This window comes from Onychostoma macrolepis, chromosome 06 (genome assembly GCF_012432095.1).
Source record: "Onychostoma macrolepis isolate SWU-2019 chromosome 06, ASM1243209v1, whole genome shotgun sequence".
NCBI lineage: Eukaryota > Metazoa > Chordata > Actinopteri > Cypriniformes > Cyprinidae > Onychostoma > Onychostoma macrolepis.
In genome coordinates, this window is record NC_081160.1 from 13,177,777 (window position 1) to 13,199,913 (window position 22,137).

The 22,137-nt window shown below is 37.4% G+C and overlaps 1 protein-coding gene across 2 annotated transcripts in view; it reads left to right on the plus strand.

Annotated features, from left to right (window-relative positions):
- The window catches only part of si:dkey-237i9.1 (SEC14-like protein 1), a 134,162-nt gene extending 112,473 nt beyond the window's left edge, over positions 1-21,689 (plus strand). The window contains exons 9-17 of one of the 2 annotated variants that reach the window (XM_058779086.1): positions 5,716-5,804; positions 5,889-5,959; positions 6,197-6,368; positions 6,646-6,780; positions 6,967-7,101; positions 13,605-13,856; positions 15,035-15,213; positions 15,532-15,558; positions 18,864-21,689. In XM_058779086.1, the coding sequence (XP_058635069.1) occupies positions 5,716-5,804; positions 5,889-5,959; positions 6,197-6,368; positions 6,646-6,780; positions 6,967-7,101; positions 13,605-13,856; positions 15,035-15,213; positions 15,532-15,558; positions 18,864-18,969 (1,166 nt within the window). In that variant the 3' untranslated portion in view covers positions 18,970-21,689. The remainder of the gene's footprint in view (positions 1-5,715; positions 5,805-5,888; positions 5,960-6,196; positions 6,369-6,645; positions 6,781-6,966; positions 7,102-13,604; positions 13,857-15,034; positions 15,214-15,531; positions 15,559-18,863) is intronic. The other variant, XM_058779087.1, reaches the window with a different exon arrangement.
- Positions 21,690-22,137: the final 448 nt, after the last annotated feature.

Below are 22,137 nucleotides of genomic sequence, written 5' to 3' on the forward strand. Positions count from 1 at the left end.
GTTCTGTCAGGTTGGATGGTAAACGTTGGTGGACAGCCATTTTTAGGTCTCTCCAGAGATGCTCAATTGGGTTTAAGTCAGGGCTCTGACTGGGCCATTCAAGAACAGTCATGGAGTTGTTGTGAAGCCACTCCTTCGTTATTTTAGCTGTGTGCTTAGGGTCATTGTCTTGTTGGAAGGTAAACCTTCGGCCCAGTCTGAGGTCCTGAGCGCTCTGGAGAAGGTTTTCGTCCAGGATATCCCTGTACTTGGCCGCATTCATCTTTCCCTCGATTGCAACCAGTCGTCCTGTCCCTGCAGCTGAAAAACACCCCCACAGCATGATGCTGCCACCACTATGCTTCACTGTTGGGACTGTATTGGACAGGTGATGAGCAGTGCCTGGTTTTCTCCACACATACCGCTTAGAATTAAGGCCAAAAAGTTCTATCTTGGTCTCATCAGACCAGAGAATCTTATTTCTCACTGTCTTGGAGTCCTTCAGGTGTTTTTTAGCAAACTCCATGCAGGCTTTCATGTGTCTTGCACTGAGGAGAGGCTTCCGTCGGGCCACTCTGCCATAAAGCCCCGACTGGTGGAGGGCTGCAGTGATGGTTGACTTTCTACAACTTTCTCTCATCTCCCCACTGCATCTCTGGAGCTCAGCCACAGTGATCTTTGGGTTCTTCTTTACCTCTCTCACCAAGGCTCTTCTCCTTCGATAGCTCAGTTTGGCCGTACAGCCAGCTCTAGGAAGGGTTCTGGTCGTCCCAAACGTCGTCCATTTAAGGATTATGGAGGCCACTGTGCTCTTAGGAACCTTAAGTGCAGCAGAAATTTTTTTGTAACCTTGGCCAGATCTGTGCCTTGCCACAATTCTGTCTCTGAGCACTTCAGGCAGTTCCTTTGACCTCATGATTCTCATTTGCTCTGACATGCACTGTGAGCTGTAAGGTCTTATATAGACAGGTGTGTGGCTTTCCTAATCAAGTCCAATCAGTATAATCAAACACAGCTGGACTCAAATGAAGGTGTAGAACCATCTCAAGGATGATCAGAAGGAATGGACAGCACCTGAGTTAAATATATGAGTGTCACAGCAAAGGGTCTGAATACTTAGGACCATGTGATATTTCAGTTTTTCTTTTTTAATAAATCTGCAAAAATGTCAACAATTCTGTGTTTTTCTGTCAATATGGGGTGATGTGTGTACATTGAGGAAAAAAATGAACTTAAATGATTTTAGCAAATGGCTGCAATATAACAAAGACTGAAAAATTTAAGGGGGTCTGAATACTTTCCGTACCCACTGTATATTAAAATACTGGTAAATATGAACATTATAGCCTATTTAGTTCCCCTCACTCTACAACAAATATTTTGAATTTAACGGTATTCAAAACAGAACAAGAATGAAAAATAAGTAGTTATAAACTTATATATTAAACTATAAATTAAAACACAAATTAGGCTATAGTGGCATTCATTATCAGCATACAAGCAAAACTGAAATGGCATTGGGCTCACGAGCCTGTCTCATTTCACAAGAATCCAAATATTTCCATTTTGCCATATTTGTAACATTTGGTTGCTAAACCATTATTCATTATGTAGTCTAAACAAGGCTTTATACTTCACTCATGTTCTAATATCCATGTAAAATCCTTCACATGCACAAAAATGTTTGTTTGGGCGCTGCACACTAATTTTACATCGGGCCTTTTAAAATAAACAGTGCAACTTGGTTGACTGCATTTTAGTTTGATGATGAATGGCTGAAATGCCAGGCAATGCTAGAACTAATGTTGTTTGTGTGTGCATGAGGCGCCTGTGCGATCAGATGGATTAAAACAAATAAAAATATAAAGAAAAGAAATAAAATGCCTTAAGAGTGTCACAAAAATGAGCGTAGCCTATACTTGTTGCACAGGTTTTTTTTTTTCCTTTTGTTTATCTGTTAATATTTTAGCCTATTATATATTTTGTGTGGTCCTATTTAATTTAATCCTTTTACAGACTTAATTTCTGGTTTTCTCTGTTCACAGAAGCGCTGCAGGTGCGTGATGCGACAATGTGTGAATCCTCATGGTCTGTTGTTTACGCTGCTATTCGCGCATATAAAGCTAAAGCCCTGAATTAAACAAAAAAAACAAAATGCATTCAAAACTTAGTGGTCAGTGATCGATAGGGTTGGGTACCGAAACCCGGTACCTATGTAACCGGTATGTACTAGAACCGAATCAGAACGCAGATTTCGGTGCCTCATTTCGGTGCCATGCCTGAGCGATCGATTGAAATCATTTCTCCAAAACGAACGTAAGAAGCATCATCACCAGCACCTCATGTGAAAAATAATTTCCCAACTGAGAAAATGCACGTGAACTCAAGTCAGAAAGCTCTAATAATACAGGGTTTCCGCGGGTCCTTAAAAAGTCTTAAAAAGTCTTAAATTTACTTTATCAAATTTAAGGTCATAAAAAGTCTTAAATTGTACAAGAAAGTCTTAATTATGATTTCAAGAGGTCTTAAATTTGGGTACAGACCAGAATCACGATGCAGCTTAATGTGACAATTAAACTTCAAAAAGCTATAAATAAATATGAGCGCAGCACGTTTCAAAGTCCAGTGCTGCTTTGTGTTCTGCTGTTACCGCGGAAACCGTTCGAAAGCGCCTCCTGCTGGCAGAGAATGAATGCGCATGTTCAATAAGGCTGTTGTTGTGAGTAGTGTATTCATGCAATACCAGAGGCTGTAGTTTCAGAACCGGATTTCTAGGACCCTATATATATATATTTTTTTTAAATTATTTTATTTATTTATTTTTTGTATGTATGTATTATGTCAGGTCTTCCAGTCAGTTCTATCAAACCTTTACAATTAATCCAGAACATGCAGCAAGATTAATTTTTAATGAGCCAAAAATAATGTAAGAAAGAATGAAGAACATCACACCTCTGTTTATCAATTTGCACTGGCTACCAATAGCTATGACCACTGGCTCTGCACCCCTTTACCTAAATTAATTACTTCAGACTTATGTGCCTCTAGAAGCTTACGTTCTGCAAGTGAACGTCGCTTTATTGTTCATCCCAAAGAGGCACAAAATCACTTTCACAGACTTTTACGTTAACTGTTCCCTCCTGGTGGAATGACCTGCCCAACTCAATCCCAGCAGCTGAGTACTTAGCCATCTTCAAGAATCGGCTAAAAACACATCTCTTCCATCTTTATTTGACCCTCTAACTCTAGCACTCTCTATTCTAATTCTATTCTTTAAAAAAAAAAAAAAAAAAAAAAACCTTGCTATGTGTACTGCATTAAGCTAACTGAGACTTGTTATAGCACTTGCATACCATTGCTCTTTTGTTGATTTTGATTGCTTCCATTGTCCTCATTTATAAGTCGCTTTGGATAAAAGCATCTGCTAAATGACCAAATATTAGTGGCTCATACTATTTTATAGCACTTGCTATTCAATTCTGTATATTATTATTTTTTAAGGAATTATGTAGTTGTTTAATTGTATACACTTAATTATTGTCCTAACCAACTCCTAACCCTAAACATACCCGTTGGTAACCCTCTTGAAATATTTAACCTAATTTATTTCAATATATTCTATATATTCTGGTTTTAAATTCAGTTTTCTTGGAAAGAAAGACTTGTGTCTGAAAGAGACTTCAGTTCATTAGCCATGGCGCTTCATGTCTGATGTATGACAAACTTAAAGTGCAGTAAATGGTAAAACACTTGCGGTACAAATTGGTGTGATTATTAGTACTTCAATAAATGTAAAATAATTTGAATACAAATACTAATTTACAACATCCAGCATCACAATGAACTGTTTTGCACAGCTAAAAAGGCTAAATGAAGATTGCTGACTCCCCCTCAAATGGTTCACGCTAGCTCTTACATTAAAAATAAGATGGAAAGATAAAAAATGAATAGTTTCCATGGATCTAGTCTTTGCATCTGTTTGTTTAATGTTTGAATCAGGTCTCCTCTGTTGGAGTAGATAGCGCTGTCCCAAAAAATAGGGTCCTAGAACTGCAGCCTCCGGGTATTGCAGGAACATTAGGTTTTTTGTTCAGACCAATGTGAAAATCGACCCATGTTTTTACCTTGCAAACACGCAGAGCTGTAAATGTGAACTGGTGGGTCAATAAGAAGATAATTCATTATAAAAATCTAAACAGTAAAATGTGTTTGTATGTTATTTAATTAATATAATAATTTATTGCTAATACTTGTTTAAATTAATGTAATTAATATTTTTGACTCATCCATTTTCTTAAAAAAATGGTTTAAAGGCTGAAATGTGAAGTGTATCATTTTATAAAACGTTTTGTTTTTCTGAACACTTATATCTGAACTGTAAATCATGCTTTTTACAGTCATTTTACAGTTTAATAGTTTACCATAGACATTGCCCTACCCTGATCATATGGTATTAATTTTATTTGTGCAGGTCTTAAAAAGGTCTTAAAAAGGTCTTAAATTTGAGCTTAAAAATCCTGCAGAAACCCTGTAATACAAGTCTAACAAATCTTTGTAGTAACGCGAGCGTGCTGTTTTCACATTCCAACTTAAAAGCACAACTCGGGAAATGAGAGCATCCGAGGAGCACATTTACACTTACAATGCAGAAATTACACTTGCTCTGACGGCAGCAGGTAGCCTTCCATTAACTAGCTAAGCTAAACATTCTTAAATTAAAATGCCTAAAGCTAAAATTATCTTGTATTCACGTTTTTAAACCTGTTGTCCAACAAAAGAGAACATTATAACCTTTTTAGTCCACAACACAAGTTAAATGCTTCCTTTTGTGATCTGATGTAGCTTCTTGTCACAGAATGAGGCAGAAAATATGTTCCGTAGGCTACTAATACATCGATTGGCAATGGATTATAAATATACTTAATTATTATGAAAATACCAGAGATGGCTTTAATAACACAGATAAACTATACATTGTCGTAGTTGAGTGTTTATTGTATTTGTTTTATCATTCAGAACGTTTATATCTTGTTTACTCAGTTACATCCATAGCAATGCATTTGTCCATATTGGGGATTTCCTGGAGCTTCATGAGTTCTGCCACTTCTGTGACTGGATATGTGGATTTTTAGTGCGAGGGCGCCCTCTGGCATCCAGTATGAATGAAAAAGACATCATGTGTTTAGTGCTAATGGCCAATCCAATTATTAATTGTTAATTTTTATTTATTTTTTAAGTATCGGTTCAGGCACCGTTTAGGCACCGGTACCGTTTTAAAAGTATCGATTTGGCACCGGTATCAAAAAAAAAAAAGATACCCAACCCTAGTGATCGACTAAGCTTCGGTTGTCAGTCAGGAAAATAACCTAAATGAACAAAATGCAGTTCTACAATTCCCCACCAGATTTATATGCTGCGCGCAAGTTCAGGCTAAAAAAACTTGCGTACATGAGCTGACACCAGACGTGAGATTTGATCGTAGCCACCGCTCACGTCCATATTGATAAATTCCAAGTTTTGCGTTGAAACGACCATACACCCAATTTTCTGTCGTACATTTGTTTCGTAAATGAGGACCAGTGTCCGAATTCACTCGTTTTCATTCACTCCTTCAAGTGAACTGAATTACTGAACTAATGTAGGGAATATTGGATGACTGCACACTGCACGATTGAAAAATCTGGTGTTGAGTTCTCACATGCTTAAACCCTTGTGTTTCTGTGTTGCTTTCTACAGATGGCAGGCCTCTGTATATCCTACGCCTAGGACATATGGACACTAAAGGACTGGTTCGAGCACTTGGAGAAGAATCCCTGCTCAGACATGTAAGAGATTCTATAATCCACATTTTCCATCATGCTCTATAGTTTCCAATAGTGCAGAGTCTAACAGCATATATGAATTTTAAGGTGCTGTCAATCAATGAAGAGGGTCTGAGACGCTGTGAGGAAAACACCAAAGTCTTTGGTCGGCCAATTAGGTACTGACAGGACTAGCGGATTTTTCTTCTGTAACCATAAAGTGTAATATTATGATGTGAAGTGACATGTGGCCAAGTGTGGTGACCCATACTCGGAATCTGTGTTCTGCATTTAACCCATCCAAGTGAACGAACACACACATTTACAGTATTTACAGTTAAAACACTCAATTGCATTTTGTCTGCAACAAGCCCCCTATAAACTTTTGTTTGAATTCACGTTTTCTCATCCTGTAGTTGTTGGACATGTCTTGTCGATCTTGAGGGGCTCAATATGAGGCATCTGTGGCGTCCTGGAGTCAAAGCTTTGCTGAGGATTATTGAGGTGGTGGAGGCCAATTACCCAGAGACCCTGGGCCGTCTACTCATCCTCAGAGCTCCCAGAGTCTTTCCTGTGCTGTGGACACTGGTTAGAGACACCGCTGTTTGCTTTTGTTTTTAAATTGATCTTTTCTGCTAAAATCTAGAGATGGGAATGGCATTTTAACATGACATGCCATATTCATTTGTTCAAGTTATTAACCCCCTTATATTCACAGTGCTTTATAAAAATTGCATGAAGTAACAACTTCTCATTTACAAAGTACATGAGTCACCCAGTTTAAACTCTTAGTAGCCTGATTTAACTTAAAGGAAGCATATTATGTATGTATCAACTGTGCTTTCCTTATCTTATCTCTTTACAGGTGAGCCCTTTCATTGATGAGAATACACGAAAGAAGTTCCTGATCTATGCAGGAAATGACTACCAGGGCCCTGGCGGTCTTGTGGACTACATTGATAAAGAGATCATCCCTGACTTCCTTGGAGGAGAGTGTATGGTGTGTAATTGTATTTTCCCTTTGTTTTGGGACTGAATGGTGTCTATTCACTTGCATAATAGTAAAACTTGCTCCCAGTAAGATGATCTATATGCATGTATTCAAATTTGGATATTATGTGTCTCACCTTAGTATGGTTTTAGTGACTTATTGAACTAAAAGTTTGGCACTGTGAAATATGTGCAGTGTGAAGTGCCAGAGGGCGGCCTGGTTCCCAAGTCTCTGTACAGAACTGCAGAAGAACTGGAGAATGATGAGATCAGACTTTGGACGGAGACTATTTACCAGAGTGCCAGCATCTTCAAAGGAGCACCACATGAGGTCAGACTTATGCATTAGAAACAAAATTATACAGCACGAGTTTGGTTTTGTTTGGTGCATTTGCATAGTATGAACACACAATCTATGATTTATTTATTCACAAAAACTTGACTTCAGTCTGAGAAAACATAGGCCATAAGGTGAAATAGGAAAAAGTGGTTAGAAAGTGATTTTCGTTCCCACAGTAGTAGTGCCCAGGCACTACTTTTTCAATGCATTTTTGCTTAGACAACAACCTTTTGGACTTTAGGTTAAAAGTTCTCCGCAAATATCCTGCAGTTTTTTTTTTGGCACAATCCATAAATGAATATAATTGTGAATTGAAAAAAAACTAAAATCTTATACTGCTGGTTTTGCTTGTAACTTCATTTATATTTATTTTAGCAACGCAAAATATCTCTCAAACTGACATTTATACATGTATCTAAATATTTGAGACCAGTATTGGTGCATTAGTATATTCAAGTGCGAATGCAGACCATGAAATATGGAAAATATATAGAAAAAAACACTTCAGCTTCACAGAATGTCACCAAGCATAATTAAAGACACATTGTAAATTTAACAAAACTGTGATGTTTTATACATGAAAATTTCTAATCATAGAAAGATTTTTTAAAAAAGGAATGCAATTTGGCCCAATTTGGCTGAAATTACTCAAAATGCTACCCCTTTAATTTTTCGATAATGCCAAAAATGGACAAGTTCATTTATTTATCAAGCACATTTAAAAACAGCCACAAGACTGACCAAAGTGCTGTACAATTAAAATCAAACCATAAACACATAAAACAGAGATAATAAAATATATACATTTAAAGCCAAAAGGAATGACAGATAAACAATCTTAAAACAGAGTAATGATCCAGACCATAATACAGTGTAATAAGAATGGGACATTAATAGGCCAGTACAAACAAGTGTGTTTTTAAGAGTGACTTATAAAAAAGAAAAGAAAAAAAAAGTGACTTAAAAATGGGTAGGGAAGGTGCCACTCTAATCTCAGGCGGCAGATTGTTCCATAACCGAGGCCCAACCACAGAGAAAGCTTGATCCCCCTTATGTTTAAGTCTGGACTGTGGGACTAAAAGGAGATTCTGATCACTGGATCTTAGACTTCTAGTGGGAGTATAAAAATGCAACGGCTCTGAAAGATAACTAGGGGCTTGGTTATGTAAAGATTTATACACCAATAAAAGAATTTTAAAATTGATTATAAATTGAATAGGCAGCCAGTGGAGGGCCCTCAGTATAGGGGTGATGTGGTCACATTTGCGACTATTTTCAATAATTCTAGCAGCAGCATTTTGGACCAATTGTAGGCGAGTGATTTGTGATTTTGAAATACCACAATATAGTGAGTTGCATTAATCTAAGCGTGAGATAATAAAAGCGTGGACAACAATCTCTAACGTCATAGAATTTAAGAAGTGTTTGATTTTAGACAACAAGCGGTGTTGGTAAAAACTGGAACCAATCACAGAAGAGATATGTTTATCCAATTTTAATGACGAGATGGACACCCAGATTTCGCACCCGAGAAGGTCTGGAGGCCGATAAGCTGCCCAGATCTAGGATGGTAGCCTGAGAGTGATCAGTAGAACTAAAAACAATCACCTCTGTTTTATCTTCATTTAATGTTAAAAAATTTTGAGCTAGCCAGATTTTGACCTCTTCTAAGCACCTTAGTAAAGTACTAAGTGCTGAAGGATCATTTCTCTTAATAGGTAAGTAAATCTGGGTGTCATCAGCGTAGAAATGAAAAGACACCCCATGCTTTCTTAGAATGGAACCCAGAGGAAGCATGTACAGGGAAAAGAGGGAGGGCGCCAAAATCGAGCCTCGAGGGAGGCCAAAATTTCTGTCGGATAAAAATGACTGAAACCACTTAAGGACCGTACCTTTTAGGCCCACGTCTGACTCTAATCTGGATAACAAAATAGAGTGGTCCACAGTATAAAATGCTGCTGATAAATCTAAAAGAACCAGGACCATGGAATCACCAGAATCGGTAGCTAAAAGGATATCATTTAACACTCTGAGAAGGGCCGTTTAAGTACTATGAGCAGATTTAAAACCAGATTGAAAAATTTCAGTAATACAGTTTTGATTTAGAAAGAACTGCAGTTGGTCAAACACAATTTTTTCTAAAACCTTTGAAATAAATGGTATGACAGAAATGGGACGGAAGTTATTCAGGATAGAAGGATCTAGTGAAGGCTTCTTGAGAAGGGGAGTGACAGTAGCCACTTTAAGAGTAGCAGGTACAGACCAAACCTGGCCCGACAGTGTCAGCAATTGATTTAAAAAATGTATAATGTCATAAGGGAAAAAAAAGATGGTTTAACATTAGCAGTGAGAACACTGGGGTTCAGTGTGGGGAGAACAGACTTTGGATCTCAAATTAGAGATTTTATCAATGAAGTGTCTCAAAAAGCTTTCACATAGGGCATCGGAGGCAACAGACACTGTGTTAACAGAAGGATTAACAACAGAATTAATAACAGAAAACAGAACTTTAGGAGTAGAATGTTTTTTTAAATTAAATCAGAAAAATAAGCAGCCTTAGCAGATTTAGCAGCAGACTGATAAGCTGATAAACTGTCTTTAAACAACTGAAATGAAATATGTAATTTATTCTTTTTCCATTTGCGCTCGGCCTTTCTACAAGCTTGTCGTAAGAGTCGGGTATCAGAATTTTGCCACGAAACAGATTTTGATTTGTGCTTATAAGGCTTGAGCGGAGGAGTGACATCTAAAACATCCAACCAAGCAGAGTTTAAAAGACTTAGATGTTGGTCAGTATCCAGGGATAGATCCAGAGATAGATGAGATCAAGACTCCATAAAACACTGATTAAAATTTGACCCAAACTTAATTAAGAATAGGACCAAGACAGCGTTACAGATTTCTTAGTAAAATGAGAAAGAGTAGGAAGAGACATAGAAAATAGAATCGGCTTATGGTCAGAGAGCAGAAAATCAGATATCGCAATATCAGAAACGGCAAACCCATGAGAGAGTACAAGATCTAAAATATGGCCCTGAACATGAGTGGAGTCCTTTATCCATTGAACCAAACTAAAAGAGTCAATAAGAAACTCCTTTGATAACAGGTTTGACTGACAGCATACATGGATGTTAAAATCGCCCACTAATAAAAAGCAGTCATATTTTATGGCAATATTGCCGATAAATTCAGTAAATTGCTGAATGAAGTCCTTTGCTGAATGAGGGGGACGGTAAATCACCCCTAATAAAACAGGACCATTCCAGTCAAGATGGAGAAGTTGAACTTCAAAACTGGTAAGCACATCCACTGAAACAGACCGACAGCATTCAAGAAAAGAGTCTTTTAAAATAGTTACTAGTCCACCCCCTTTCCTATTCGGGCGGGGAGAATTAAAAAATGTGCAGTCAGCCGGAACCACCGGCTAAGCCGGACAACTCTACAATAGATTCATTACAGCTCAAAATCAGCCCAAAATAGGACACAGCACATCTTTACTCATCAGTATCAGCCCTATCACTCACATCAGAGCTTCATCCTATGTATGTCTGTCTTCTGTTTTCTGGTAAACATTTGCACAATATTGGCACCGACATTAAGGTGACCAGACATGCCACTTCTCGGGGACACATACTTTGATGTCATACAACGATCATTCTGTGCAGCGCAAACAACCAACACCTGGTTATTTTAGGCAATTTAGAAATCCTGTGCAGAACGTGTCCCTGGGAAGTGGCATTTTTGGTCACCTTAACTGACATAAATCAGTACAACACAGTCTTGGAGACATACAGGAACATCTTTCAGTCTCACATTTTCCTTGCTTGCAACTGCAGTGGACTACCTGCAACACAATTTCAGGGGCAAGATTTCTTGTCATCCAGGTCACTGTCTCATTATGACTGCTTGGTAGTTCGCCCTTTTGCAGTGTTGGTGCAGGGCAGAGGTAGGCAACATCAGTCCTGGAGTGCTGATGTCCTACAGAGTTTAGCTCCTACCCTGAAGAAAAGAAAAAAAAAATCTCACCTGCCTGTAGCCTTAGTAATCCTGAAGTCATTGATTTGCTTGTTCAGGTATGTTTGATTAGGGTAGAGCTAAACTCTGCAGGACAGCGGCACTCCAGTACCAACGTTGCCTATCCCTGGTACAGGGCATCACTTGTCGGGGGCATGGATAATTCTGACAAAGCTGATGATGGCAAAGAGCATGGAGCAAGGCTTTGTATCGTGCATCGTTCACAGTTTCAGAAGATGACTGGCCATACTGGTGGCTCACATATTTGCAAAGTAGTTTAAAGGTCGACTGGTCCAGGGTAAAACTGCTACCCAGATTTGTAAATTCAGTCAAGTAATCCTCTTTCTTTTGCCTTTGCCATAAAAGGCACTTGCAGGGTCACAACCTGAGAAGGTATGGATCACTGTGAAAGTTAAAATACATGGTGTATCAGCTTCTGCGTGTTATAAAATATGATTATGACTATCATTATTATGAAATCCATTGTTGTGAGAAAAAAAAAATGTTGCATACCATTTCATGTTCTAACCAAAGCTGACAAAGAAAGTCATAGTATTTAAGAAGAATCAAGATCTTCATGTTTTTTCAGAAGATTTAAAAAGATCCTTGGTTTACAATTTTTCTATGGCAGATGATTCTCTCACGGAAGATCTTGTAGCTGGCATTGAAGGTTGGCTAATTTCTGAAAAGAAAACACATTAAGAACAGAAAATATATATTATGTGCCATAATTTTTTCACAATGGCTTTTATTTTAAATATAGTATAAATAGTAGCAAATCAAACGCAATTGACCAAGCGATTTAAGAAGCTTTTTATTTTCTTCAGAAAGAAAATACATTGGTTATGAATTTTCTATTTTCTTTTACCTTCATGAACCACTACACATTTTATCATATTGAATTATTGTGCCAAGAGTTGTGCAGTCAAGACAGTGTTACAGGTAAATCGACAATATACAGACTATGAAGATGGTCAATGTTTTACTTTTGAAATGTGCAATAATGTGAGGAAATTAATATTTATTATTTGACAATGCAATATAGTAACTCACTGTTCTTCTGAGGCCCTAGTAACTGTTGCAGCAGAACAGGGGTCTCATTTATCAACAGCACGTAGAAAAGGTTCTGTATTTTGTCCTTATATTTACACACATTCCTCCATATAAGTACAAGTTGGTAGATCATACATTTTGCGTGAAACTATGCTTACGCACACATCTGTGCATACACAATGTTGATAAATGAGGGCCCAGGAGAGCTACCATTCTGCAGACTTCAGTTCCAGCCCACCTGTCTGTAATTATCAAGTAGCCCTGAACACCTTGATTAGCTGCTTCAGTTGTGTTTGATTGGGGACGGTGCTGAAATCTGCAGGACGGTTGCTCAGGGTTTGAGACCCCAGCAGTAAACTGTCAAGAACCTGGTATACTGTCTGTAACAGGACTTGTGGTATAGCCAGAATCTTTATGCACAAGAATGCTTTTGTCTTCTTTCATCTCAGCCTATCACTTTCAGTTAATTTAATTTCAGTTCAAATTAATTTAATTAATTTGTAAATAATAACCATTAAATAAAAACTGTGTTTGCAATTAAACAATACTAAGTGTTCTGGCTGTAGCTGTATGCAAAACATCAACATGCAAATCTGACTCTGACTGTACAATAAATGTTAAATAAGTAGTCTAATTGAAAGTTAGCCGTGGTACCCAGCATATGGCATAACAGTTCAAACGTGTGTGTGTGTGTGTGTGTACTTTGTTTTTACGTACCTACTGACAACATTTCTGCCTGTGAAAGATGGTCCTTCTGGTGCCTGCCACAGTAATGTACTTGTCCGTTTTCTTAAAATTTATGCACAAAGCAGAGACAATTTTCTGATTCTCATCCTGCAAGCCAAGCCACTGGTTGACGCCCTTTCTGAACGTATCCACCGTGTACGTGTAAATTCCTTTGTTTTTTCTTTATGGATGTGAGATGCTTAAAGCGTTGTTTATAATAAATGTTACATAGTTTTGAAGGAGTTCTGGCCGTAAATTCCTCTTCTTCACTACTCAGTAGTGACGACAAGGGCGCAGACATCTTGGATTCATGTTTACATGTTCCGAAAAGCAGCCACCTTATTGATCTAGCGGAAAGCACGTGACGCGAAGCCTCATCACTCACGATCAAAATACGATTATGTGAGGAAAGAACTATTGCCGACTTTAAACTCTAATAAAAAAAATTATAAACTGCAGGATTACACATGGAGAACTTTTATTTTCTTGCTCAAAACCAATAGATATTTTTATTGGAATGAAAAGAATTTAGTGCCCCATGTATGGGAATGGGATTAAACAAAAAAAACGGCTTCACTTTATTGCCTAACATTGTTATTGTTTTTTTTGTTTTTTTTTAAAGAAGAATACCACCTACTGGATAGCAATGAAACTACAGTTTTAGTTAACGAACAATTTCCTTTTTTATATTCCCCTTTCAGCTACTGATTGAGATCATTGATGCCGCCTCAGTCATCACTTGGGACTTTGATGTATGTAAAGGTGATGTGATCTTCAATATCTATCACTCTAAACGGGCTCCACAGCCGCCGAGGAAAGATCCGCTGGCTACCCATAGCATCACCTCTCCTGCAGGCAACAACGTGCAGCTTATAGATAAATCTTGGATGCTGGGACAGGACTACAGCATGGTGGAGTCACCCCTCACCTGCAAAGAGGGAGAAAGTGTACAGGTATGTCAGTTACAAACAGAATCCAGTTTTATGCTGATTGAGTTGCTATAGTAATGGTTCATAGTGGTCATACTATACTTTGCTTCTGTACCTTTAAGACTATGTAAATGCCCTCTTTGCATGTGAGAGAGAGTTAAAGGGATCCCCGGGTATTAAGACATGTATAGCTTAATATAATGTAGATGATGTCTCTTATTTAAATATGTAGTAAAAAACCCATGAAAAAGTATGTTATTTGAAAAAATCAACATCGTTTTTGGACTATGGGGGGCGCCATTATTTTATGTGCACAGTACTTTCTGCGTCGATGACGTCAAATGGTTGCACTCGGTGAGCTACTGGCGCTTTTTACTGCAACAAAACACGGAATACACATCTCAGAAAATAAAATACTGATACGATGCCACATTGTGAGGCTTTTGGTTGCAATTTTCAGTCGAAGGGCAACAAAAGAAGCGATGTAATGTAAGACTTCACTGCTTTCCTAGCGATAAGAAAAGGAGAAAAGAATGGGAAGATGCCTGTGGACGAATAAAACTTCCTAAAGACCCGCTTCTTTTCTCTCCACTTTAGCCCTGATGCCTTTGAGTCTTTTAGTAGACCACAGCTACTGAAACAGCTTACAAACGGATGAAATAAGAAAGGCTAGATGCCATCTGTTAGGATGTAAACATGACGAAGCGCTGCCGCTAGAGGAGTTTCTCAGCGAGGATTTCCCTCGAGATCTGGGCGTTTACACTCCTTGTGGGGAAAAATCGATGGTACAGCATTTGGTTTAAACCTATACTTATATCCATCACCACCTGCAATCTCTTTCAGTAGCTGTGGTCATCATATCAGTATTTTATTTTCCGAGTTGCCTATTCAGAGTTGTGTTGTGGTAAAAATAGCAACAGGTAGCAGCAGTAGCTCACCGAGTGCAACCATTTTATGTCATCAGAAAAATGGTGCCCCCCATAGTTCAAAATATATATAAAACGATGTGATTTTTTTAAAATATCACACATCTTTAATGGGTTTTTTACTACATATTTCAGTAAGAGACATAATTTACGTTATATTAAGCCATACAAGTCTTAATACCCAGGGATCCCTTTAAGATTTGTCTTGATAATTGCATTCCATCTTTTTTCCTTCCCTTGTTTTAACCACTCTGCCAACGTATGTGAATCATTTAGGGTTCACATGTGACACGATGGCCAGGATTCTATATTTTGCAATGGAAGTTCCACTCTATGCCAGCATGTGCCACCACAAACCTACCTCGGGTGGATGATGTTCTGGCTACTCTGCAGGTGTCCTCCCACAAGTGCAAAGTCATGTACTACACTGAGGTTCTGGGCTCAGAGGACTTTAGGTAAACGTACTGAATTGTGTGATATCTGTTGTTATCATTTCATCATTGTCTAGTTATTGTCATTTTAAATTTTATTTTAATCAAAATGACTTGAATGTGTTTTTTTTTTTTTGTTTGTTTGTTTTAATCATAATTCCAGCTTCTTTATTTAAACTGGCTATTACATTTCTGTTTTGGCTGTGTCTGTTTTACCAGTATTGTCTTATCAAAGTAAAAATAGAGCAAAATAGTTATGAGCGGTGTCCAAGCCTGCTGCTTTTTTTCTCTTTCTCTCCCTTCTGCACACGATCACCCTCCTTTCTGTTTCTCCCTGTAAAGAACGGCTTGCTGCGATGTGCAGAGTTTGTAAGTGAACTTGTTTGTCGTTAGCTTAACGACTGTGCTGTGTCAGTGGATTGTGATTGTTAGCATTATCATCATGCTAACAAAGCTCTGTTAATTCTGCCTGCTCAAACATGCTTGGCTTGTGTATCACCCTCTAACTCTGCATTCAGTATGTGCAGGCTGATGTAATACAGCTGACATGAGACGATGATAAGCCTACATGAAAATGACAAGTTTTTGAATACCTGTTTCCTATTATAAACCCTCTTCCAAAATTTCCAAATTTTTTCCCCAAGTAATTTGTAAACTGATTATATACACTATGGACAAATGTATTGGGACACCTGACCATTACATGAGCAGAGACTTAAATGACGTTGCATTCCAATTTCCCATGCATCTGGGAAGGCCCTTCACAAGATTTTGAAGTGTGGAATTATGGGAATTTTTGCCGATTCATCCAGTAGAGTTTTTGTGAGGTCAGATATTGGACGAGAAGGCCTGGCTTGCAGTCTCCATTCCAGTTCATCCCTAAGGTGTTCAATGGGGTTGAAGTCAGGGCTTTGTGCAGGTTAGTCAAGGTTTTCCACACCAAACTCATCCAACCTTTTTGGACCTTGCTTTGTGCACTGGGGCACAGTCATGATGGAATACAAAAGGGCCTTCCCCAAACTGTTCCCACAAAGTTCACACTAAAAAAATAATGTGTGGAAAATTATAAAATAAAATTAATGCAACTATTTGCATCAATCTTTTTGAGTTATGACAACTTCTAATGAAATTGTGTTCAATCGACAAACTACATTGAGTTAGAGGAACTTAATCATTTGTAGCATAAACACAAACACAGTTTTTGTGCTAATATTAATGCCAGGGGAAGTTTGGAACTCTTCAGCCATGGAATTAGGTTTTTATGCACCACGTGCCTCAGATGTCTGTGGCTCTGCTCTGTGACTTTATGTGGTGGTCTTTATGGCTGAGCTGGTGCTTTTCCTAAATGGTTCCACTTTCTAATAAAACCACTTACAGTTGACCATGGAATTTGTAGCAGGGATGAAATTTCATGAACTGACTTATCACATTACCACACTTGAATTCACTGAGCTTTTCAGAATGACCCATTTTTTTATTCTTTTTGTAAATGTAGACTGGATGGATAGGTGCTTGATTTTATACACCTGCATCAATGGGTCTGATTGAAACACCTGAATTCAGTGATTAAGGTGTGTCCCAAAACTTTTGGCCATATAGGCTGTGTCCAAAAGCTTAATCCCTAAACACACTGCATGATTTTCGGCTGTCCCAGACGAAAGATTTGAATCGTGAAACAATTAGGGCGATTTCTGTGATCGTGGCTCCTAATCAGTGCTCTTATGTCGTACAGTGAGAGAGGTTCAAAGACGGTTGTTGTCACGGTCTAGCAACCAAAGTTAGTCTATGATACAGCATGATCATCGCACAGTGTGTTTGTTGGTACGATCCGCGTTTACTGAAAAAAAAGTGACATGAAATCAACGAGACATGGTGCTAAAACATAAAACTGCTTACCACAAGCTCTAAACCTTTCCTCTTTCGCCGCTTCCACTTTTTTTCAGCACACATAAAAAAATACAACTGTTAAAGTGTGATTTATCATGCTCTTTTTGTTTACCACTAGCGCATGCTGATGACGTTTTATTCTTCTATAGAAACATGCGTCGTAGTGTACGAGTCAATAGGTGTCATCATTGTACAGTCTACACACATGTCGTAGCCAAGTTTAATAGATCCATGTCGCACAGTGTGACATGCAGTGATCTTATATCATTGCTAAAATCGTGCAGTGTGTTTTGGGCTTTAGACAGCTGACTTGATGCCTCACTGCCCTATCAAGCAATGACTTTGCAGGTAGCATTTGTGCACAAAGGTACCTCAAGAAACTGATTTCTGACAGACTTCTGAAGCAGCATAACCATTTAAAAATCTACAGCAAATCTGTATCTTTTTTGAAACTCCAGTATGTTCTTGGCTGTGTAGGTTCAGTATTTATCGCATTGTCTTGTATCATGGTAAAATTTCCTTTTGCTTGATTTTATAGAATGCCTATTCACTTTAAGTCTCTACTTGGTTTTATAAAATGCCTGTTCACACCAAGTCTGACCGTTTGTCATTTCTATCTGTCGTTACTGAGTGTAGGTTGATTTTACATGGAACTTTTACGTGGCACTGTATGATGAAAAACAGTGGCAACAAACAATCAAGGAAAAGATGTGATATGGCAAGGAATTTTAATATACTTGCCTTATATCATGCCTGTTGCATATCTGTGTTAATATTAGTATTAACCATTTATGTATAATAGTAGTATTTGACCACTTATTACCAAAAAAACTTGGTATTTCTATATTTCAGTGATTTTTAGTCACACTATTTTTACTATTTCCATAGTTCCATTGCAGAAGAGTGACAGCATTTCTGTTTTAGGGGTGGGTTGTAATTTGCATTAAAGCATGTGAATGACTGGAGTGCATTTTGATTCAGGCATGCAAATTTTATTTATTTATTTGAGAAAATTACTAAGATTTACGTTGTACTTTTTTTGTTACTGCATCAGACTTGGTGTGAAAAAGCCTTAATATGGTGGTTATGTGAGCTTTATGTAGGCAAAATGATGAAATGTTTCAAGTGTGTTTTTTTTTTTTTGTGTAAGCAACAGCATTTAATGTAAAAATTTATGGTTGGTATATGAGCAGAGAAAAAAAAAAAAAATCATTGTCTGCCTGTAAGGTTTACATAATTTTTTGTGAGGATTCTAAATTTGCGTGGGCTTTGATAACTTGAATATTTGCACTAATTACCTTTTTTATTCTGAGAGAAATTTTCAGCATATTTAACTTTAATGTCAAATATGAGAAAATGCATATACTTCTCTTATTTGCCTTAGTTTGGCTTTTTTCTAACTGCATGTCCTGCTTAAGCTTTGGATATTTAACTGTATATGAACACTGATAAAACCAATATGCATGAGCGAGTGTAGCTTACAGGTTTTTATTAAATTATAGTATCTAGACCAGTGGTTCCCAACCACGTTCCTGGAGGCCCCCCAACTCTGCACATTTTGCATCTCTCCTTTGTCTGACACAACCATTTCTGAGCTGATGATCTGAATCAGGTGTGTTTGATTAAGGAGACATGGAAATAATGCAGTGTTGGGTGGTCTCCATGAGCGTGGTTGGGAACCACTGATCTACACATTTTCCTTAAACCTTTTTTTCTTACAGAATTTTATTTACAGTCTTCAGGCTAATTCATTTCTCACATGCTATTCTATTCTGTTCTAATCTCAGGGGCTCAATGACCAGTCTGGAATCCAGTCACAGTGGTTTCTCTCAGCTCAGCGCCGCCACCACAGCCTCCAGCCAGTCACAGTCCAGCTCTATGATCTCCAGGTAGAATAGAAAGAGATTTAGGCTCTAAAATGTTTCATCAGTTCAGTTTCTAGATTCTCAATAAACCATTATTACTCTTCCTTTGTTATCTATCCCAACACTGTATCACTCCATGTCAAGGACCTGAAGCATGCTCACACAACTAAAAAGAGTATAAAAGATATCCTTACCTGAAAGGATTCTAGTGGTGGTAGGTTTTTTTTGTTTGTTAAAGGGCTTGAATCTGCTTTGCCATAGCGCTCAGCTGAGCTGCAGGTCAGTTCATAGGCCGATTGTGCTTTGTGTGAGTGTCCAAAGGAGCTCACACTTTACCGTGCATTTCTACATTTCTCATGGACTGCATGCTGAACTAAGCAATACATGTTCTTCAGATTGGGAAAGAGCCTGAAATGAACGCACCCACTTACACATCTCAAATACTGCACATACCTACATATATGCACTTAGTTCTGCCATATCACTAGGAGCTCATCCTCTTGGTGAATTGTTGTTAGGTCAGTGGGAGGGCTTCTGCAATAATTTAGAAGAAATTTGTACTATTTGAATTTCTATTTATCATAAATTGTTTAAGGAGACTGGGTTAAGTCTTCTTGGGTGCTACAAGCTTGTTTCCTCATTGTTAGTGTGTGGCTAGACTTGCGGTTTGAAAATGGCAAAGTGTTTAGTGAAATAGTCACAGTACTGCTTCAGTGCTTACTACTAGTGTTAGCTTGAATTTTGAATTTTGGCTTTGTGGAAATGCCTTGATATCAAACCTCAGACTTGCTGCTGATCAGTTCCTATGCAGTCAGCCAATCAGTGCTTGGAATGGTCATTCGTATTAATAGGTCAAAGCATTATTTAAAGACGGCTTTACTGGAAGAGAGGCAGTGTAAATTTTGTAGTGAATTTTATCGTTGCTCCAACAGAATAGTTAAATTTGTTTTTATTTTTTCTGTATTATAAAAGGAAAGAAAAGTTAGTTTTTTGGGGGGGGATTTTGTCTCTTTTGTTTGACAGTTTCTATTGGCAAAAACTTGAAATGGAGTGAGGTTACACAATCTAGTTAAACATGCTCCTTAAAGACTCTTTGTTCAGGTTAGAATACCAATCAGAATTTAAAACAAAATGCTCAATAATTGTCTGGATGATAACATGTCCATTAATCCAGGTGACTTTAACATGTTTGACAGCCTGCACAATAAACTAGTTTCACCTGCTTAATGTCCTGTGATAATATGTCTGCATCCAGGTGAGATTTACCTGAGGACAGTGGATGTACTCACATTTAACTTGCACCAGTTGTTTGAATCATGCTGGAGCCAATGATCTAAAAATACTCCCTCTCCTTCATTTCTTAGCCTTATTAGTCCTGATCTCATGGACAGGATACTTTAGGGAAAAGGAGATTGTTACACTTAACAACTAGTTTTTACATGCCATTCCTAGAATGTTGATCGTAATATTCACGATACATTTACAGTGTACTAGTATTCTGGAAGTGTAATAACAGTAAAAAAAAAAAAAAAAAAAAGTAAAGGAGGAACAAGTAATATTTTGTTTGATGGTTAAAAAAATGACATTTTGTCATGAAAACTTTTAGGATTATTTTACAACTGTTAAGTTTATAGGTCAATGTTTTTAGCATGTCGTATGGGCGTAAATACAATACAACTTAAATGCAATTTGGGTTTCTATGGAAATCCTATATCAAGCTACCATCCCTTAAAACTTCTAAACACCTGTGAAGCACATATTCTGAACCATGTGTACTTTGAAATCCTCTCATTTGACTACAAGCTGCCAGTCAGATAGGAGTTTCAGAGCTTATGGTTCTAGAATGTAATATTGTTTAACCATGCACAAGTTAGTAGACTTGTTTTATGCTTAAAGTTTAGGAAAAAGTGAGAGATTCTATTTACAGTAAAATTCTTAAAATCTTTAACAAATTGCTGTTTGAATATTGCAGAAATCAACATAAAACCATTGTGTCAAGTGTAACTGTAATGCTTTACTGTGAAGAGAATTCTATATGATTTGTATGAACGTGTGATTGTTTTGTTCATCTCCTTCACTTATAGGTTTCAGCCATCTAATGCGCTATGTCAGTCATTTAAATTTGTGTGTCTTACTTTGTTGGCTAAATGAAACCCATTATATTGCCATATGCAAGCATCTATACAGTAAATGTATAAGGGCCACTAATGTGTCCAAAAACACACTCTCTCTGTGCACACACGCACTTGTAGTCTTCCTTATACACCTGCCTTTAACTGATCAGACCAGTGTGTTTGAGAAGTAAATCTAGGGGCTTTCACACCCACCCAGCATTCCACAAACAAGCACCAATATTCTCATTCTGTAAATTGAGCTGAGAATGTTTAGAACAAGAATGAACCAGCTGAATTAAATGAATGTGTGTTTGCATTTCGGTCTTTTAGAGTTACATCTTCACAGAATCTCACCTTTTCTATGTAATGATAATTCTCATTATGAAAAACATCAACCTGGATTATGTTTGAATATCTCAAGTGTTCATGTGGTCTCATCTGTGTTTGAGGGCTATTAACTGTTTATGTCCATTGTTTTCTCCCTCTGCTTGTATCTTTTTTTTTTTTTTTGCTGTGATGTTACATATCTGTTTTTTTCCTCTGACAAATTCTGTATGTGAAAAAAATATTGAAGTAATATACAATTATAGCGCCTTTACATTTTTCGAAGTTATTAAATTTGAATTAAAGAGATGCTTATGCTGTGTTCCTCCTTTTGTGTGTGTGTGTGTGTGTGTGTGTGTGTGTGTGAGAGAGACAGATATTAATTAATCAGGATCAGAAAGAGCTTTATTGCAAAGTGTGTTAGGAGCTTCCAGTACAGAAAGTATAAACATAGTGCAGACATACATATAGTTTAAGGTAATAAAAACCCTAATAATAAAGAGAATAGACAATAAATGATAAATAACAATATAGTAATAAAATATAGAGGGGGGAAAAAAACCCTAATAATAAAGAGAATAGACAATAAATGATAAATAACAATATAGTAATAAAATATAGAGGGGAAAAAAACACTAATAATAAAGAGAATAGACAAATTATAAATAACAATATAGTAATAAAATATAAAGAAAAATAAAATGTCAATAGACAGAATTGTGAATGTGCCTATGTGCTATTTACAGATGAAAGTTATT